We start from the raw sequence: 21,372 nt of genomic DNA, 5'->3' as shown, positions 1-21,372 counted from the left end.
CTGATATATTATGCACATTCAAGGCCAGCGTCCAGTTGCGGAGATGGATGGTGACCTCAGATCAATGAGTGATGCGTTCGCTATAGGAAAACATTTTTTCCCATTTTTGGCTAGCTCAGGAAAATCAGACATGGGGGGCTGATTCCCTGCGAATGAGTCTCTGACAACAGATTTTTTTGTCTTCCATTTAACATTCATCCTCTGAGACTTGGCAACCTGTTCTCCTGCCGTGTACTACTGTACCCATAATTCCAAGTGGCACTGCATCCCCGTGCATTTGCCCCGCTAATGTTTCGGAGGTCCACCGTGTGCATGTCTTGTCCCAAAGGCCAAACTGCTGAAATGGCCCATAATTATGCCAGTGATTTTTTTAAAGTGCCCCTCTAGCCCCCTCCCCAATATAAGTTTGGGATACAGGGTGTCATGTACTGTTAAAAACATCAGATGCCTTTGCAAACTGTGATAGCGCTCAAACTCGATGACACTCAAAGGTTCAAAGAGTCTGTGGCGCTTCATTTGTTATGAAGCCCTGTACACTCCAGTGTCTGAGGTGATTAACCTATCCAGGTCCGAGACCACAAATATGCGATTAGAATTTTCCTAACATTCTAATGCTGATGTAACTATCACAACTGGCAATTGCTCTAGAATCACTGACTTTGAATTTGGAAAAAATAATTTTGTCTAAATGTTCAGGCCTCTTAATTGCAAGTGCAATGAGTGGGGAATAAGGGATCATTAAGATCCCAGTCTGTACATAATCCATTGCCTATTTACTGAAGGCCCATTACTGAATGTCTGAAGTGGAAGAGAAGGCAGTGAAAGTCCAGGCATATTAAAGAATATGTTAATTTCCCTGCTCGTTATTGCTCAGGGTTTGACCTCTCTTGGCTGGCTTCAGCAGTGATGAGATCAACAATCAATCATAAGTAAATATGCAGGAAAGGTTGCAGTCAGGATAGCCTAGATTTTTCCAGGTCTTTCCCTGACGTCTCCTGTCGAGTCTCCCCAAGCCAGGGGCGGGGCCTAGACTAGGTTTGTGGGAGGGGCCTTGGAAAAGTTTGGTGCGGGGCCTAAGTGAGTGTTTGGAGGGAGGGTAGGCATGTCCCAAGCTGGAATAAAGACGGTGTGCAGGAGCGTTTAGTGTAATTAATTAAATAATCCTTAATTTAACTAATCCTGCTGAATTTCTGCACATGCTCAGCTTCACCCCAGAAAGCAGCATTATGGAAATGTATTTTTTTACGGTTTGCATTTGCACTGTCGTGGTTCCTTCTCTCATGTCGCTGTTCGGTAGGCGGGTGGAGGGAGGCGGCCGTGCGCGCGGTGGTTCCTTTAAGCGGGCCCCGGGGCGGTCACGATCACGCCGCCACCGCCACCCGCCGAGCCACTAATCCGGTTCACCGGCAGCGGCCGCCCTGCTGATTCAGACGGCCGCGTGCTGTTTCCTCCGGTCTCTCGTTCTCTCTGCCACCCGTGTTCTCTCCCGCCCCGCTCCCAGGAAGGACGATAATGGGGGTGAAACCTGTCGAAATGCGCTGGAGATGACAGAGCGCTGTAAATGTGGAGAGAATGATTGAGCAGGTCGTTTCTTGCCGATCCTTAGAGGCTCATGTGTGGGTTTTTTTTTTTTTTTCTTTTGTTCCCACTCCAGCATATTACTTAACAGAAGCGTGATGCTGTGTTGCGGTGCATTGTGGGACGAGCCCGATGCAGGAGTGTGATGCTGTGTTGCGGTGCATTGTGGGACGAGCCCGACGCAGGAGTGTGATGCTTTGTTGCGGTGCATTGCGGGACGAGGCCAACGCAAGAGTGTGATGCTGTGTTGTGGTGCATTGTGGGACGACACCAACGCAGAAGTGCGATCCTTTGTTGTGGTGCATTGTGGGATGAGGCCACCCCAGATCCTTGGAAGCTGTGGGATGAAAATACCCACGGGCGTGTTTCGGCACAGATCCTAACGTGCCAAATTCGCCTCCATGCGAACCCCCGCCCACTGCTTTGTCGGTCAATTCAGGTTGCGGTGCTGAGGCTGATTTCACTACGGTACCAGGCTGAGCACTGCGCTACCAGGCTGAGCACTGCGCTACCAGGCTGAGCACTGCGCTACCAGGCTGAGCACTGCGCTACCAGGCTGAGCACTGCGCTACCAGGCTGAGCACTGTTCTACCAGGCTGAGCACTGCGCTAGGCCCGTCTCTAGGTCTCCAAGCGGCTAAGTGACGGTAGAGGGCAGAGGTGTTCCCCCGCGTCCCCTGGGCCTGGTCACGCCTCGGCCGGACCGAGCCAGATCCCGGGACGATCTCCTGCAGTTAGGGGTGTGTGACGGATTTGGCGGCAGGGAGAGCAGCAGGGTTGACTCAGAGCACACCGGGGCTGATGTCCTATCAGGGGCTGGGCGATGACCAGCGATACTAATCCCATTCCAAACGCACTGATGTTATCAAAGCCCTCTGCCTTTACCTTCCCTCCTTAGAGCTGAGTTATTTTTTTAGGAGGACACAATATTTTAAATGAGAATTGTGGTTTTTAGCATTACTATTAGCTTACACACACACACAAGCATGAACATGCACAAATACAAAAACATATACAAATATGCATAAACATAAATACACACAAACACACAAAAATATACCAATATACACACACACAAATACACACACACCTAGACATACTCACACACGCATACACACACACACACACATTCTTGCACTCACCCATTTGCACACTCATGCACACACACACACACACACAATGTGTAGTCTGCAGCAGTTGCTAAATCAGAATAATGAAAATGAGATCAGTAGTCATGACTCTATAGTACAGGTTGAAGGTGACCGAAAAGAGTCACTCCAGTAATTAATTTCAATGTTTATTATTTCTGGGTAATGATTTTGGTTGTGGTCAATTTCACTTCAGTCAGTTACATTCAAAAAATGAAAACACAACCATCTCAATGTTTTGTTGCAATTTCTCAATTAACTGAATTGAAATTGAGCCGACCCCTGCTCTGGTGTTGATATTTTTTCCGTATTATTGTAAGAACACCCAAACCGTTTGTGTGGTTTGAATGGACGAGGCACGCAATGCTGTAAACTTGATTGGCACGCTTATTTTTCTGTCGTGAAACTGTACTCTTTCCTGATAAAAAAAAAATGCAATGAGAAGGCAGTAATGCTTCGAGTCATGCAAGTCATGCAGACTGCTGTGGCAAAGTTAATTATACGTGGGACTACACTCAGAAGTCCGTTGTATGCATAGATATGAGTGCTTGTGTGTGTGCATACGTGTCCTTGCATTTGTACGTGTGTTTGCACATGCGTGGCTGCCTGCATGTGCATGTGAGTGTGTGCCTGCTTGTGCTTGTTGAAGTGTGCACACACGGGTTAGTGAATGTGTTTTTATGCATTTGTACATATATGGCCTTGTGCGTGTATGCATGCGCATGCATGTCCCATATATATGCTTAGTCTTATTTCCTTCAGGCCTTGCTGACCTGGCCCCTAGGGTGTTTGCTCCATTGATGGCAGAATGCTCCAGGCCTTTTACATTACATTTGTAGAGCAGCCAGCATTAGCCCTTTGAAGAGTAGGCTTTCTGGAATGTTTTTTCCAAAATTCTAAGGCAATGTTCTAGAACTCCATTTCTATCCGTTACCAATAGTGATTATTACATCAGCAATAGAATGTTCAGTTAGGAACATTCTAATCACTTGTGTGTGATCCCACACTTCAAAGGGTTAATCCCCAGAAGGCCACGCAGTGTGTTCCTACATTAACTGGACGTCCGTGATAAAGTGCCCTCTGCAGTTTTCCCGGAGGGGGTGGGTGAGAGTCACGTGTTCCATTTCCGAGGAGCCCACCTTCACTTTGTTATGGAGAAACAGTGCCACCTAGAGGATGTGCGTGGGTAGTGGCTCTAACGCAGCATCTGTACTACACTCTCTAAACCACAGTCCTCCTTTGAGAGAAAGACTGAGGGGTATTGAATCGAGCGCACTGGATGTTGATGGATTTTGTTTTTACATGTGTGTTCAGCCCCTTCGGTCTCCCACGGTCCTTGTGTCCGAACGGCGGGAAACGGAACACGCCGGAAAGCGTGTGTGTGCAGACTCTGCCAGCTTCGAGCGCGCCCTGTCGGGTCTTCATATATTATTCAGTGCGACAGCTTTTAATTGGCCTCTCCTGGGTTTGAGCTCAAAGGCCGAATAAGACCCACAGTGGAGGAGGGTGAACTGCTCAGAGAGAGAACCCTGCACTGTGAGTAACCAGATGGCCCCAGCCCTCTGAGGATCCTGACTGGGCCTGACCCGTTTTGGTCACATGACTGAGTGATGCGTGAGTCACATGATGCGTGACCTCACGGTAGAAGAATCACGATGGGTGATGTGTTCTCAGAGGCTGTGCTTTTCTGAGTAAGCTAATAGAATTGAGGGGACCGCGCTTTGTTTATTTTTAATAAATTTTCCTGTCCTTGCAGGGCTGTGGGCGATGCAAATGGTTTGCAAGAGGGAGACACAGCATGCCCCCCGAATGAATAATGAGCAGTGGAGTCACATCTCATCTCCACGGGGGATTTTAAACACCCACGCACTGAGCGCAGAGCAACGATTTCAGTGTTTCCTTCGATGTGAGAGAGGGAGCTCTGGGCACAAGTCCCATGGGTGGGGACTTTCCCCTGATTTAAGCTGTTGAAAGTCAGCTGTATCAATATGATGCTGAATGCCCAGTTGTGAACATTCTGCATTATTTTGGATGAGCGCTTTCAGCCTGAGGGCAGGACTATAATTGCCGTGCCAGGCATGCTCACAGTCCCGTGCATCATGCTGTATATTTCAAAGCCTGGAATTGAAGCACTGTCAGTTTTGTTGCTAACAGAGTCCAATTTTTTTTTTTTTTTACTAATCACACTTCTCAAAGCTTTCAACAACAAGCTTTTCAACTGTAAAGATTGTTCCACTTCCGCAGTTTCACTCCTATCTCTCTCTTTCATCATCCTTCCTCTTCTCTCTCGTTCTCTCTCTCCATCCCTCCTCCTCTCTCTCTCTCTCTCTCTCTCGCTCTCTCTTTCTCAGGAACAAGCGACCCGTATGTGAAGTTCAAGATCGCGGGGAAGGAGGTGTTCCGCAGTCGGACGATCAACAAGAACCTGAACCCCGTGTGGGAGGAGAGCGTGTCCCTGCTGGTGGACAACCTACAGGAGCCGCTCTACGTCAAGGTACCAGTGGGCGGGGCGGGGCTATCGGAGAGGGGGGCGGAGACTGGAGACCATGATGCACTGAACGGCTGGGACGGAATGAAATGTGACGGGTGGGAAAAGACAGCAAGCTTTAAAAATGTGAAGAAGTTGTGTGTGTAGATCCACCGAAATTCAAGAGGTGTGGGGTGCAGCAGTGGGCAGAGAATTAAATCTGGACACCCCATTGGCTGGGACTGAGTTTGAGCGTCATGGGTCTGCATATGAGACTGAGTTAAAAATGTTAAAGGGTCCTGCATATGGGTATATTGATGCGCACAGAGGGGCGGGACACAGGGTTTGGGGGTAGGAGATGTTGTTGGGAGTGTAGTGGGCCGTGTAGTGTGTGTGACTAAGATTTACATAATGTGACGAATGCATGCATATAAGTACACTAATTGGAATGGTGCAGTCAAGATATTGATGATGTGTCCAGGGAAAGGTCATGCTGCAGTGAACTCTCTCAGGGGTGGATTGGTCAGTTATGCAAGTTTTAAAGAAGGCCAGGACCAGGGCTGCTGGGTGGCTCATCCCGATAGGACACTGTTATAGTGTGCGGATAGGTCCCTGCAGTCTGGTGTCAAATCTAGACCGTGGCCAGCCGCCCCACAGTGTGACATACGGTTGACTGTAGCGTTGCCAAGGAAGGAAGGATTCACCTGACTGGGGAATCATGTCTCATCATTACTGACTGAAGTGTCTTCCTGTGACTCATAAGCTCAACTTGTGTAAAGCAGTCAGTTCACATGTTTTGGAGGGGAGCACGTGTTCATCTGCACTTTAACTGATGGGGAAAAGGCAGAAAAAGCCAAAGGCCAGATTGCCAAACGTTGAAAAAGGCTGTTGGTTTTAATCCCCTGAGAAATTCTTGCTGTACGCTTGAGTTGGCAGTGTTGCAGTCTTTGAACTAATGCACTTGTTGTACGTCGCTCTGGATAAGAGCGTCTGCTAAATGCCTGTAATGTAATGTAATGTAATGATCTATGCAAGTTCTTCAATATGCAATTAAATTAATTACTCTCTATAGAAGATCAAGTTGCAGAAATGCTGTACTATTAAATTCAGTATGGTTTTTTAACTGAATACCTGAATTACAGTATTTAATCATATTTCAACCTGTTCTTTGATTTTTGAACTTGCAGCCTTTTGTGGCTTCACAGTTTGCTTCAGTATGCTTGAATACACATCCAAAGCCCAGAATGCAGTGCTTCAGCCTCTCCCACTCTGTGTGGGTTGACAAATTTCATTTTCAAATGGCTTCATTATGCAAATATTCCAGACAGATTGACCTGCTGCTGCAGTCCTGTGCAGATCTGATTCATAGTCCTGTCACCTGTGTGTTCTGGCCCCCTGGTGGTGAAATGAGGGTCTTGCAGCGGTCAAGAAAACTGCTGACCATCTCGCCACTTCAAACTGAAGTTTGGCTGCCCCAGCTCTGAACATCTTTTCCGATACTTATCCAGACTTTAGCCATTTTCATTAAGGGTACGAGCTCTTTCTGTTGCAGTGTATCGAGAATGGGTGTCAAATGTCTTTTGAAATCTACTGATTGGTCTGTTCCATGAGATCTGCTAAACTAATGTAATGCAATGTTCCTTATGTGGCAATATATTCTTCCCATGTATGTACATCCAATAATTTAATATTTAGAAATATATTGTGAATATATATTCAGAAATAGAACCAATTATTGTTTCTTTCACCTTATTTCAATATATCTTAATAAAAACAAAAATGTATTAAGATGTATTGGCATGTTCATGTTCACATATTACTTATTATAATATATTTTTTAATGTTTGGCAATATATTTTATTACATAATGGTTAACTGTGATGTAATTCTGCCCCGTAGGTTTTTGACTATGACTTTGGTCTTCAAGATGACTTCATGGGTTCGGCCTACCTGTACCTTGAATCCCTGGAGCATAAAAGGTTCCTTCTTATTGCTAATTTTTCTAAGCTGTCTCAAGCATTCTGTTTCTTTATATATTTTCTGAAATTCTCTTATCTCTGGATATTTTTAATCCAAGGTACTTTACTGTTCTTCGCTTCTCCAAGACCTTATTTGTGGTTTCACAGTGCCATCTAGTGTGTTTATTTGGTTCTGCATTCAGATTTAATGTGTTCTTATGGCAATGTCAAACCTTTAGTCAGTTTGCTTTGGAATCAGTGGATCAGCTGTTACTTTGGGTGTGTTCACACCTACCTTGTTTAGACCGTTTGAATCGAACCCTGGAGCATTGCCCTCTTGGTGCGGTTCGTTTGAGGTGGTATAAGGTAATCAAACCCTGGTGCAGACCCAACAACCCCTCCCTAGTCCTTCTCGAAGACATTGTCTCAGGCTGCTTCCGAGTAAACTCTGGAGTGGGTCATTTCTTGTGAGAACACCATTTGAACCAATTGCAGGAAGCATAGCACTTACGCTAGATTTTATTGGTTAAGAACAACATCTTCACTTCACACTGTTTTCATGACTGTTGAAACATAGCTGCGGACAGACTTTCTCCGAATTCTTGTAGTATTAAATTAATTAACATGCGCATTCTCGACAGATGATTATACGTGCAGTCCTCTACTGTTATCTGATGTGCCTCAAATCAACACCAACATATAACCTGAATAAGCACATCATTTATGGGGGGATAGGAGGTTACAACCCCCCAATATATGAAACCGGCCAAATAACTACCCCCAAATAATATAGCATGATGATGAGGAAAATAATTTCATATAATACAGATGGGGATTTCATGATGTGATTGGGATATACTGGTAACGCTGGGTGTTTGTCACGGAAGTCGCATGTGCCACAGATTCCTTAACTCCCCATATCTTCTCTGTTTTAGTGCTTTCCGTGATTGATTTTTTGGCAGTTTTGAATGGTAACTGTCAACCTTAATGTAGCCTGTGGTGTTGTGTGCATTGGCCATTGGCCAAATGTGTCGAAAAAAGTGTCTGCCGGTTTTTGGCGTGTTCTCGGCACAAGTCTTTCATTTGAGTCATTGATTGGCTGAGGAATCCACACACCTTGTTCTCAAGGTGTTAATTGGCAGATGATTGACATGAAGACACAAAAACCCACAGATACCGTGGCCCCCTTGGGATTCAGTTTGACAGCCCTGGTATTGGCTTTTACGCATTAACGTATTAATAGCCTACTGCAGGGGTGTTAAACTGAATCCCAGTATATGCAGGATTTTGTCTTTTCATTTCAATCAACTGCCAGTTAAGATCTTGGAAACAAGGTGTGTGGATTCCTCAGCCAATCAATGATTTGAATGAGACACTTGTGGCGAGAATGCCCCCAAAAACCAGCAGGCACTGCGGCTCTACAGGGCTGGAATTTGACACGCGTTCTATTGCCAAATGCTGGGAGAAAAAAAAGATTCTCCTTCTTGTCAGTTGTTGTAATCAGACGTTTGACCGTCCCTGTCAGCAATGTTGATGCCCAACACTTTCCCCCTTTACGATAGCATCTGTGACAAGAGGCACTCATCAAAGACTGAAACCTTGCGATGTACAAAATATTGGACCAAAACAAACTTTAAAGACACAAAAGCGGACATGCGGCAACCACGCTTTGTTTTAGCAATGTAAAAGACAAAAGCAGGCTGTCAACAGATTTTGTTTTACTTCAAGCACTTGTTACTTTTGCTACAGTTGCACATCTTATTTCAGTATTTCCCTCTGATGTGCATGAGGTTTATTAATCAGTTTAATAAATTCATATTTAAACAAACAATTCTTTCAGTTTTTAACGATTTTCAACAACTTTGCTGTTTGCTGGTCAGCAACGTATGTCAATATTTTCCGTGACAAACACCTAGTCTTGCTGATCAGTAGCCTAATCTGTAGTATTTTCCTATGGAATTCACCTTAAATGATCACTTCACCAGTTTTCTTTAAATAAAATTTCTAAATTGAACAAAATTTCCAACCAGGTGACTTTGTTTACAAGTTCTGGCCCGTTTGATTTTCAACTTTTTGAAAAGCAAACCTGACTAATTGAAAAACGACGCAATGTCTCATTCTCACATTAGGTTCAATTAAGGAAATAACCTTCAGGTGTGAAAGTGCCCCAAGACAAATACATTTGTTAAGTGGGCTTTTTCGAAGACCTTATTTGTGATGAGATGGCTCCATCTGGTGTTTATCTCAGGTGTTGCATTCAGTTGGTTATATTTCATAAATGCAGTCAATTCTCAATAATGTTGGATTATTTTCTGCATGAGAATCCCATGTTCATCCCACTGACTTCACTCACTCCTATTGTGTCTAAGTACTGGGAGAGAGAAGCCAAATTACTGAAATGTTTCGTGTCATGGCTTTTGTTCCTTTCCTTTGTGTATATTTACTGTTCTTATTCATCCTCAAAAACTGCTATTATTGGAATTTACATGCCTGTTTACAGAATGCAGACCAATTTGTACTCCAGTCCATTTGATCACTTCACATAACGTATACAGCTTAATATTGTGGAAATATTATGCGTACATTATGCAAGTCCCATAGTTCTGAGGATAAAGCATGCAGGCTCAGAACTGGCTCATATATAATCTATTTCTGTATGCAGTGAACTACTTGTAAGCCAGGTGTTGCTGTCCTTATGTTCACACTCTTCAATGCTGCTGTAGGACCCTGGATGTGACCTTAGAACTGAAGGATCCCCAGTACCAGGACCATGACCTGGGGACCCTGGATCTGGCCATCACAGTGCTGCCCAAAGAAGGGGACTTCAGAGAGGCAGTAAGTGACCCCCCCCCCCCACCCCCTCTAACCAATCAAACATTGTGATTGGACTGGTATCTTTGAAATACAGGGTTGTTCTATTTTGAGAGCACCAGGAACCCCGATCCGTGCAGGTGTGTGCAAAGGGGACTTTTTCTCTATGCGGTGATAGGTGTGGCAGATGCTCGGTCTTCCTAAACCATGAGCTGGATGAGTAAGTGTTACTACAGCCTATCTGATTCCTCACTGACACAGACAGTGTCTCTCCCTGCTCCTGGCATTAACCCTTTAAGGTGTGAGATCACAAATATGTGATTAGAAGGTTCGCAACTGAACATTCTAATGCGGATGAAACGATCACTACTGGTAATTGAGAGCAGTGGAGTTCTAGAACACTGACTTAGAATTTTGAAAAATCAAATTCCCGAAACCTGCTCTTCAAAGGGTTAAAAGAACGACTGAAGGGGTGTAAAGAGGGGAACTGTAGGCAAAGAGGGGAAGTGTACGCGGCTCTGGGTGAACGCGATGAGTACGTTACGCCACTCCATACTAACTGTGCCACCTAACCCATGTCCAGCCAAACCAACCTTTGATTTCCACGTCTTACACTGTTTAACGCATGGCTGGCAGTGCTGTACAGTAGGGCGCTGAATCTGGCGGTGTTCCCAAACAGAAAACGAAGGCCCGAAGTTTCACGGTGGAGGCTTTACATGGCGACCGTGTTTTCGGTTGTGGATTTCGGTTGTCCGCACTTTCCCAATCGGTCACTGAAGAATGCGTCCTCTTAAAATGAATTAGAAAAAACACCTCCTAGTGTGCCACATTCCTGGACCCTGCCATGTTTCTTGTAGAGACAAGTAGATAAATGTTAAGTGTATGTTTCATAATTGTACTTTATTGTATTGCTGTACTACATATGTACTACTCTAGATGAGTTGGGGCCTATATATTGAAGTGGACCTGTAGTTCCAAACTAGAGGATGCTGGGAAAAGTAGCCAATCTTTAGTTATGTAAAATTCAACCAATCATAATGAATCAAGGCAGTCTAACAACCAGACGTTTCATTTTAATTTGACTTTGTTTCCAAGAAGAGCATACCTTGCCAAATGTTGATGGGCCTCATCAGTTAGACGTATGGTTTACTGCACTTAAGTTAATGATGGACAGTTTTCGAGATGCCTGAGGCATTGTCTCACCCTGGAATAGGTCCATCTCTCAATTTCTGGAAATGAGTTACTGTGCTAAGATTTGGAGAGGTCCCAAATGTGTATACATATGCTGCAGAAGTCGCTTGTAATAAATGTGTCATAAACAGCTGCTTTGATCCTGTTGTTCCATCTCTGGATTAAGTTGGTTTTGTTTTTTTAAACCAAAATTAGGCTTATTTTTAATTCCATCCCATGTATTTAATCAAACATGGGATGCAGTCATGGATATATATATATTTTTTCTATTTGACATTTTTTTCTATTGTGTTTTAGAAAAAAAAAAACTAAATGCAAACTAAATCAAAACTATGCCTGCTTTGGAATACTCTCATGCAATACCTGCCCTGTAGCATCATCTAGTGGCCAAAATGAAAGCAAATGACAGTGTTGTCATTATACTACTACTGCAGTTCAAAGTATGGTTTAAATATTTATGTGGTGTACCCATGTAAACATTAAAACCATATTGTCCTTCTCAAGTCAAATTTACAGTACACCACAAACATAAATTTGACTATAAAATTGTTAAGGAAATGGTTTTAAGACGTAAAAGATGTTTCATTGTTTTATTATATTTTACTGTTGTACTGTAAATTTAAGGGTTTGTGAAGGACAATGTGGCACGCATCTGGAAGCTTATTATTATTAATGTGCTATATTTAGTCTAGTGCCCAAACTAGAACATCCAGCCGATACCTCTAGCAAAGTGCTCTTTTTTCCAAATTTTTCAGAACGGCAAGCAACTGACAGAAAATGTCGACACGTTTGTCTTCATGAAGGGGTGATCCGAAGCGTGTTTGCGTTTTGCGTGTGCTTGCGTGCGTGTGCACATCAGGCGAACGTATATACCTGTGCCCTTGCGTGTGCACAGTATATATGGGCCGTAGGTAGTGACGTGTTGGCTGCGTGTGACCACCTGCTCCACCCGGGCTGCCCATTTGACCTTTGACCTCCCCTCCCCAGCGAGGAGGGGGTGGGGGGTTATTAAACTGCTTTATCTCATTTACAGAGCATGCTATTGAGGAGGAGCTGGAAAAGATCCTGTAAGGTAATTCCTAGCATGCCTCAGCCTCATGAGGAATCATGGTCTATCCTCACGTATTCCGCTTGTGTCTCCAGCCAACCTCCATCCTGATCAGTCTTCAGTCTTTTTTTTAATTTTTTATTTCCACGCTGTTTATTTTCGACAAGCTGCAATATATCACGTGCAGTCACCAGAACACCCCCCCCCCAAAAAAAAACCTTGTCAATAAAACTGTGTGCATTCTGTTATGAGTTTCAATTGAACTTCATGCATTATTAATCTAGTTATTAATGACATTTTTTGTATGATATATAGTTGAGTGGACAAAAAAATTGTCTAAGTAATCTTGAAGTTCACACTTCATTATTAAGTTCAGAAGGTTCAGACAATGTAAGAATTGTGATGCATTTACCGAGGAAGATCTCACTTCCGCATGAAGTTGGGTACATTTTCTGTGCTGTAGTTCTTCATTTCATGATTACTGCCATATTGAACATAATATTAATGTAATTCAGCTCTATTCAGTTGAAAAAAAAAAAAAACCCCACACAGTGCTGAAATAGTTGCACACCTCTGCTGCACAGGGCTGGGTTCTCTGTGGAGATACGGGAGCTGCGGAAGTCCATTAAACTCGAGGGCTTAACTTTAGTTTGAATATTAGGGGGGTTGAAATGCATAGACCCCAAGAACTGAAGCCCTCTAGTGGGATTTCGGGGCAATGCTCCTCCAGAAATCTTTTTTTTTTTAAAAGAAAAAAAAAGAAGCTGTGTATCATTTCTGCAGAATTCTTCAGGGAAATTGAATATTTCTTCCTGTTGCTTTCTTAAATGAAATGATTTTTCTCATCATCATGCTGTATTATTGGAGGGGGGAGTTATTTGGCCTGTTTTGTAATATTGGTGGGATTGTTAGCCCTCTTCCTTGGTTAAAGCCAGTGCGCAGTATATTGCAGCTGATGGTTCTGAAAATAAGGCCTTTTTGCTCAGTTCCGCTGTTGTTCTCACACCTCTCTGCCTGCAGGAGAACTGCGCAGCTGGGGCAGCTGAAACTGTCCTTCCAGCTGACTGCGCAGCTTTCCTGCTTGGGGCTTTTGGGGGGGGGGGGGGGGGTTGAGCGGGGCGGTGGTGTCAGGACCACTCCCATTCCCAACCTGGAAAAGGAAAGGTTGAATTGTGAAATGCAATGAAAGCAAAGGTGGTGTATGAGAACATGGTATCCAGAGGTGGGGGCCACGCCCAAAGAGAGCTTTTAGGGAAGGGGGGGCGGGGCAGTATTGCTGTGTCAGTTCAGAGTTCTGACATGTGCTTCACACCGCACATCCTATGATTTCCCATTGTGCTTTTGCAAGTTTATCCTTTGTTTCTCATCCTGCTAATTCAAATATGTGATTTTTTAAGAAATGTATTTGCTTTGGTCCATTTTCTTTCGTTTTACCAAGAACAACGATGATGCAAGGGTCACTCCCCCTCTCTGGTCTCTGCATGCAGAAAACTTGTCTTCTTTACTGGTGGTTTCATCTGGGTCCAAAAAAAAAGATGTTTCATTCAAATCAGTCTTTTCAACCTTCGAGGCATCAATCACTGGTGATGATGAAAGCAACCCTTCCGTTACTCTCTCCTGCAACCACCGTGATTGTGGTGACCTCACCATTTGTGCATGTTCATACTGAAGTAGTTAACTATGTGTGGTCGCTGTTTTAGTTACTGTCTTTGGTGTCGAGGTCAAATGATCTTCGCTACATTTGTGATGTAGCTTTGCCAAACCACACTGGTGGGGGGGAAAAAATAATAAATAAATAAAAACATCTTTCCACACAGCAACGGAGGACAATCCCGCTGAATATCACTTTGAAGTTGTTAATTGGGTCATCAGGGGGCTTGATAGGGGAACTGTGCCCAACACCGCCAAAAACCTCCCTAACAAACGCTACTTCAGAGTTCTTCTCTTTATTTTCATACACTTATCCTTTTTTTTTTTTATGGAGCCCAATACGCAGCTGTCTTAATAGACACGCGGGCCACAATAGGAGAAGGAAATCAGCACTGGGCCAGTCTACAGACTCCACACCAGCCCTCTGTTTTCAAAGTGATACTTTCTTTCCTAAGTTGAAGAGTTCAGGCCCAGAGTTAGTTCCTAATTAAATGTTTTTTTTTTTTTTTTTTTTTTAAATGTCATTATCATCATTATTATTATTGTTGTGTGATTTAAATCCGGCTGGTATTTATAATTGCCTTTCTTGGCCTACTTTGTCCCAGGTTTTTCATTTGGAAATCCGAGTCTTTGGCGGTTGTTGTTTACGTAATGAGCAATCTGTAGCAACAAAACAATAACAAGCCCTTTCAATTAGGCTTTCACTGGAAGATGATCCCGTCTATCTGCGATTTGCATACCGTGTGTTCGTGCGAATAGCATTTTGAGCAGGAATATTCATGTTTGAGTCCCGCTCTGCCTCTCTCGGTGTTTAATGTCTGGAGAAAACGAATTAGAGGCTTGCTGGAGATCAAAGCTCCCCGATTCAAGGGAGAGTTTGCTTAGAGTTTAATCAAATTCATTTGAAACAAAAACAATGCAAATCAGTTTTTTTTTTTTTTTTTTGTCCGACAGCAAAGGAAAGATAACTTGTATAAATGCTTTTGTTAGACAAATAAGAGCGGTACTTTTTTCCCTCTCCTGAATAAATACACGCAACGTGTGTCTTCTGCGAAGGTTAATGCTGCCTTTTTAAAATCTGCGTGAAATGCCGCGAGCTCAATCAAATCAACTTGACTCTTCTTTTGGAAAAAGATCAGTGGCAATTATGCCTGAATGTCACACGTTATGGCTGAGGAACTCAAGGAAGCAATTTGGGCTAATTCTGTGTGTAGCGGGAGTGCCCTTCTTGTGACTGGTAACGACAGCACGGAGATGACGTCGTAATTGCGATTACAAAGGGACGTTGAGCTCCGTTTGCCCTGTTGTGGCTTCTCTGCTGTGTTCAGGCTCCGGTGCTGCCACACAGGAAGTGTGCGCACCTCACTGCACAGAGAGGAATCGGCACAATCTGTTTTACACACAAACTGAACGGTGTGTGAAGGCAGCACTGTGTGAATTAGACTTCGTGTGGAGTGGTGAAGATATGTGGCCCCTGTGTGTGCGTGTGTGTGTCTGTTTTGTCTGGCAGGATGTTGTGTTTTGTAGCTGAATACTGATGCTTCTGGGTTCTGTTTGTGTGTGTGTGTATGGTGTGTGTGTGCACGTGTGTGTGTATGGTGTATGGTGTGCCTGTGTGTGTGTGTGTGTGTATGGTATGTGTGTGTATGGTGTATGTGTGTGTGTGTGTGCGTGTGTGTATGGTGTGTGCGTGTGTGTGTGTATGGTGTGTGTGCGTGTGTGTGTGTACGTATCGTGTGTATGGTGTGTGTGTGTGTTTGCGTTTGAAGCAGCCGCACCAGAGCATGCGCCTGTCGGACGTGCACCGTAAGGCCCAGCTGTGGAGGGGCATCGTCAGCATCAGCCTCATCGAGGGCCGCAGCCTCCAGCCCATGGACTCCAACGGCTTCAGCGACCCCTACGTCAAGTTCCGCCTCGGAAACCAGAAATACAGCAGCAAGGTGCTGGTTCTGCTCTCGCAGGACCATACAATTACACTGGTGCTACTGTTGTGCCAGTGTCAGTAGTGTAACCAGCAGTGTAGATAGTTTGCACTTTTGCCTCGTCTTATTTTTCGTGCATAAAACCAAGTATGTAGTGCAAATGTAGAAAAAGAAAAACCCACACTGGTTGTAAAATGGAAAGAAAATCTGAAAAGGAGGCTACAGAAGAAATCTAGTTTATAATAAAGTCCGTAATGCTCAAGATAGCGATCAAACAACAAACGCTTTGGTCTTAGACCTTCATCAGCGTCTGCGTATACAAAGAAGATACTATTCTAACGCTATACTAGTTTATTGGTGGCATTCTACTCTAAACTAGTACTAATGCTTCAGCTGCTTGTGTTGAGAGGCTCCAAATACTGTACTCAACTTCCCTAATCAGTATGCCCTTCTGTTATCATAACCCATGTGAAACATTTGTATGCTGAAATATACTTGAAGTATACTATTTTATACTTAAGAATACTTGAAATATAATTCAAGTTTCTATCGAGTATGGGTACGGTAGAACATGTTCAGAAGATAGTTTTCCATTCTGATTAGTTTTTAATATTTGCAGTCCTGCCTTTTCAAAATGAGTCATTGGAGACACTATCTGACACTCATCATGTTTCCTCCTTTTCCTCTTCCTCCTCCTATTCTCCTTCTCCGTGTGCTTTTGTCCCCCAGACTATACCCAAAACCCTGAACCCCCAGTGGAGGGAGCAGTTTGACTTTCACCTGTACGAGGAGCTGGGCGGGATCGTTGACATCACTGTCTGGGACAAGGATGCAGGCAAAAAGGATGATTTTATGGGCAGGTGGGTAACTAGCTGGCGCTAGGAAACTGTAGCATCTCACCCTATACGAGGGCACAGGACATCGCCATTTATACACTGTGGGTCAGGGAACTCGAATTCTAATCCTGGAGGGCCGCTGGGTCTGCAGGTGTTTGATGTGTTTGTGCACTCAGGTGCTTAATTCAAGTCATTGATTGGCTGAAGAGTCTCCATACCTTGCTTCCAATGCCTAAATTGGCTGCTGATATAAAATAAACCACAAAAAACCAGCCGACACTGTGCCCCTCCAGGACCGGAGTTTGAACCGCTGGTCTTAGATTGTCCCAGTGTCCAGAAACCCCCATCGGACTGAATTATTCAGGAGGTGAAACGGATCCAGGAATTCTCGCTCGTCAGGCGGTGCAATTCACCCGGAGGATGCTGTAAAGTAAATGCGGGCTTTTCCACGAGTCTCTGTGATTGGCTGGTGATGTTCACATAATGGAATGGAGCGATGGTACCCCTGCTTGTCCAGGAGGGGGCAGGAGAGTCCATGTCAAGGTCACTGGCGCCAACCGCGCCAGCCCTGCACACAGACGCTGAGAATCTCTCCAGGGCTAGTCGCGTAACTCAGCAGAGCAGCGCGGCGTGGTGTTTGAACACCGTCGCGTAAGCTAACAGTTTAGCTTCTGTTATGCTTTATTAGCCTGGGCCGGAGACTTGAATTGAGACGCGCGCTAATTAATTTAGCCGTCACAGAGCCGGCTGTGCGCGCGCGAAACTTAAACAATTTCCCTGGGAGTGATTTTCAAATATTCGCTGACCTTTTCCCACAAAGCCACCAATTAGGCACATGGTATTTGTAATGCAAAACAGGGGTAATTTTTCAAACAGTGGAATTAAGCACCTCTTTAACGAGTCGTATAACATGGGGGGGAAAAAATCCAGAGGCGGTCTTGTGGGGCTTTGGGGCTCCCACCTGAGAGACTGATGGAGATGAAAATCACGGGTGTGCTTGAGGGTAGTGGGGGGTGTAAAAAGGGGTGGCCAGTGCATTCTTTCCTACGCAACTCGAAATGCGTTTGTCTCTTTCCCTCCCTCTCTGTATCAAATCTAAAATTAAAACCTTATAGCAATTCTCTCCCCCCGTGGTATTTTGTTAAGGCATTGCCCCCTGGTGGTCCACAGAAATGTGGGGGGGGGAAGCCCCATGAAGTTTGTCTGGGAGTGTAAAGGGTGAGTGGAAAGGGTGTGGGGGGGGGCCTATAGGAAAGTTTTGGTTTTGGGAGGGGAGGGGCGGTGGGGCACGTTGGTTTTTACAGCCCCGGAGGTTTATGGGTACGGGTGTCTCCTGTATACCCATCCGTGGATGTATATTAGCTCAGTGGCTGGTTGTACGCGTGTACCGGAGTAATAGTTCCATAAATCACAGAGGGCTGCGCCGATCCCCGAGAAGAAGGCCCGGGGCAGTGATGGATCGCGTACGGCGTCGCCCCTGACGTCCGCCTCCCATTCGCTGCGCCCGCCGCGCGGCCCAATCAGGAACAGGCTTGGTTTCAGGTGGCTCTTCTAGGCGGCGGGGTTAGCCAATTACACGTGCCGGTTTTTGAGGCGATTGGGGTTAAACCTCGGTGAGTGGCACTGCTGCGGTGTAACACACGGAGGGTTCGAAACATGCTGGTTGCAAGTCCGTCCCTCTGACCCCACTACGCATCGCTTCCCTCTTGGTTTGTGTATTTGCACCTGAGGCAGAGCGTGCTGGGTAATTCTGGTTTGAGTCAGGGGGCTGTGAGCGAGCGTTGGAGGAAGCAGGAGGCGCCGTTTGCATCTCAAGCAGGTTCTTGAATCTGGACCCCAAAGGTCCAGAGAGAGAGAGAAGAAAAGGAAGGAGGCGGGGGGCCGCTTGTTTAGCCTCACACCCCTAATAGCCAGTCCATTGGCTCGTCGGTCAAAGCAAACCCTTATTTGCTTCCTTTTTTAGTGATGTGCTCTCGACAGCGAGGGGGCCGGTTATCCCTGGTGCTGAGAGAAAAGATCCCCCTCTTTAGCCCGGTGGAAACCTCATTATATTCTGGCCTCGAACCTCCCGGCTCCGCGCAGATTGTGTGCGTCCCTCCACCTGACAAGGCCCCATTAAATCCGAGAGACAGAAGCCCTAATGGAGCAGGAGAGAGAGGGGATTGGACCTGCTAACTTTGCACTCCCCAACCCCACTGCACCCGCCCCCCAATCCACCCCCCACCCCCCACCCACCTGCCCCCTCTTCATCCCGTCGCACCAGCCACGCTGCCAAGTGACACCCCGGAACGTTCCTGGGGAGGGCTGTCGGGCCGCTCCCCGGGCTCCCCTAGGCTTGTAATTGGCTATTTCCCATCTTTAAATGCCCATTTATTTGAGTCTGCCCCCTTTTGGCCCGGGCCTGCCGTTCCAGGGGCCAGTGCATTATCTCCCTCTTCAGGATCAATTGGCGTTTTCATTAAAAGACACGGTTAGCCAGTTAGCGGAAGTGGCGCCGGACAGCGGCGGGAGCTCGTCAAGTTGCGGGAGCCGTTGGAAGTGACAGTCCGGCGTGCGCTGGAGGAGAATGAGCCTCTCTTAGTTTGGGGGGTGGAGGGGGTGGAGGGGGTGGGGGTGGGTTTTGTCGGGGGCTCGTGTTCACATTAGGCGTGGCGCCTGTTTTCATTTCCGCGCTGAGGCCGCTTCCCCGTTCCCTTCGCTCGCGACGTCCGCGGAGAATTGCGCGCACTGCGTCCGAGCTACGCGCCGCGTTTACCTTTCACTCGTTTCGAAAATCATTCAAATTGCAGCAGGGAGCTGGAGGGAATTTCAGATCCCTATGTGTGTGTGTGGGCTGGTACCTTTGTGTGTGTGTGTGTGTGTGTGTGTGTGTGTGTGTGTGTGTGTGTGTGTGTGTGTGTGTGTGCGCATGCGCGTGTGCATGTCTATCTGTATGAATACATATATTTTGAGTTGTGTTCCTTGAATGAAGTGTACGTGTGCCCACATCTGCGTGTTTGTGTGTAAGACCACAGAAATTTCTTCCAGCAATTGTGTGTATGTTTGTCTGATTTCAGGCATTTTTCTATTTGTGTGTGACTATAATTGAAAGAGACATTTTTCATCACCGTGTTGTGTGTGTGCTTGTGTGTGTGTGTGTGTGTGTGTGTGTGTGTGTTTGTGTGTGTGTGTGTGTGTGTGTGTGTTTGTGTGCGTCTGTGTGTGTGTGTGTGTGTGTGTGTGTTTCAGGTGTCAGGTGGACCTGTCAGCCCTCAGTAAGGAACAGACCCACAAGTTGGACATCCCCCTGGAGGAGGGCGAGGGCATGCTGGTGCTGCTGGTCACGCTCACTGCCTCCGCCGCCGTCTCCATCTCCGAACTGTCCGTCAACATCCTGGACGACCCCGACGAGCGCCGGGAGATCCTCAACCGCTACGTGAGTACGGCCGGCGCCCTGGGGGCGGCGCACCGCACCGCACGCCGCGTTCGGAAACCGCCTGCGAGGGTTGGGCTGAGCTGGCGGGAGACTGTTCTCTTCCTGCCCGGAAGCTTCCGGAGCTTCGGTTATTAAAATGCAAATAACAGGCCAGACCCGCGTAACAGCTTCTATTCGAATGCTTTAGCTCTCTCTCTCTCAAAACACACTTTCTGTAACGAGTGTTTCAGCATCGACGGTGTCTCCGGCTGGCTGTTTCACGGGCGGGGCGAGATTGGTGGGCCTTGCGCTGATGACGCGGAGCTGGTGCTTCTTTCCACGGCTCCCGTGCCAGTCAAAATGGCCGTTCTGAATGCCTACAGCTTATTCGATGGGAACGGCAGTCGGTTGCGCTAACGCTCCTGATGATTATCAGCTGTGGAGACGCTAAGCAGAAGTGCTGTTAGGGCCGCTTGCTCCCGCTAGGCTCACAGCGGATTATGTTAGCGGGCCGGAATTTTGCAGCTGTGTACATGACTCACTCTCACGTTCCGCCGGTTTGTCTTTAAGGAAAGAACTTTCCGGAAAACCTCGGCGAGGGATGTTCCCACCATCTCCCCGTACCCCTCATATTCTAAAGGAAGTCCCTGCTCTTTGCTCCGCCCCCTTGAGCGGCGTTTGAGAAACGGCGCCTACTTCTGCTGATTTGTGGTATTGCCTGGGGCGAAACGTGGTGTTGGTACTGTATGTGTGCATACGCTACTGGAGGGGGGGGGGGGTGTAGGAGCGGTGTCCCCATTGGAGGACCGGCGGGCCAGCAGCGGGCTGGCAGCGGGCTGGCAGCGGGCTTGCCGGCGTGGCTTCTGTTAAAAAAAAAAAAAACGAAAAAAACGAGGGCCAGTTCTGGGAGCCGGGATCGCACCAGCTGCCGAGAATTCAGGGAAGGAGCAGAGGGACCCCCGAAAGGAAGTAAGGAAGGTGGTGGTGGGGGGGGGGGGGGCAGGGGGGGTGCTTTGACAGGGTCTTTTCAGCGCCATCCGAGGCTGAATGGTGCTCCCCTATCTGCTGAAAGGAGCCCGGTCCCCCCTCCACGCAGCCCTTTGGCCCCCGGCGCCCCCCGGACCCCCTTTCTGGGGCGCACAATGCCCGTGGCCGCCTCTTTTGTCTTTGCGGTGCGAGACCCCTTTTTTTGGGCGACCGTCGCTCCGAGCCATCGGGAGAGCGCAGAAACGCCACTCCGAGCCCCGTTGCCGCTCTCCGCACCACTTAGCGACCGCCCCGGCAGCGGGGTACCTCTCTAAGACAAAAAAAGAAAAAGGGGGCTCCCTTACGCCGCCTCGATTCCTCAGCTTTTTTTGGGGGGGGGGGGG

General features: G+C 46.6%; 1 protein-coding gene across 11 annotated transcripts in view; it reads left to right on the top strand.

The window, feature by feature from the left end:
• Positions 1-21,372, top strand: part of LOC118206315 (multiple C2 and transmembrane domain-containing protein 1-like) — a 152,829-nt gene that overhangs the window by 61,753 nt on the left and 69,704 nt on the right. For 7 of the 11 annotated variants that reach the window (XM_035378891.1, XM_035378895.1, XM_035378897.1 and 4 more), the window contains 7 exons: positions 5,077-5,219; positions 7,092-7,171; positions 9,874-9,985; positions 12,186-12,224; positions 15,620-15,790; positions 16,502-16,632; positions 19,837-20,023. In XM_035378891.1, coding sequence (XP_035234782.1) covers positions 5,077-5,219; positions 7,092-7,171; positions 9,874-9,985; positions 12,186-12,224; positions 15,620-15,790; positions 16,502-16,632; positions 19,837-20,023 — 863 coding nt within the window. The remainder of the gene's footprint in view (positions 1-5,076; positions 5,220-7,091; positions 7,172-9,873; positions 9,986-12,185; positions 12,225-15,619; positions 15,791-16,501; positions 16,633-19,836; positions 20,024-21,372) is intronic. The other 4 variants (XM_035378892.1, XM_035378896.1, XM_035378894.1 and 1 more) reach the window with 3 other exon arrangements.

Source organism: Anguilla anguilla, chromosome 10 (assembly GCF_013347855.1).
Source record: "Anguilla anguilla isolate fAngAng1 chromosome 10, fAngAng1.pri, whole genome shotgun sequence".
Classification (NCBI taxonomy): domain Eukaryota; kingdom Metazoa; phylum Chordata; class Actinopteri; order Anguilliformes; family Anguillidae; genus Anguilla; species Anguilla anguilla.
Note: the sequence above shows the minus strand (reverse complement) of the source record. Positions and strands in the feature narration are given on the sequence as shown.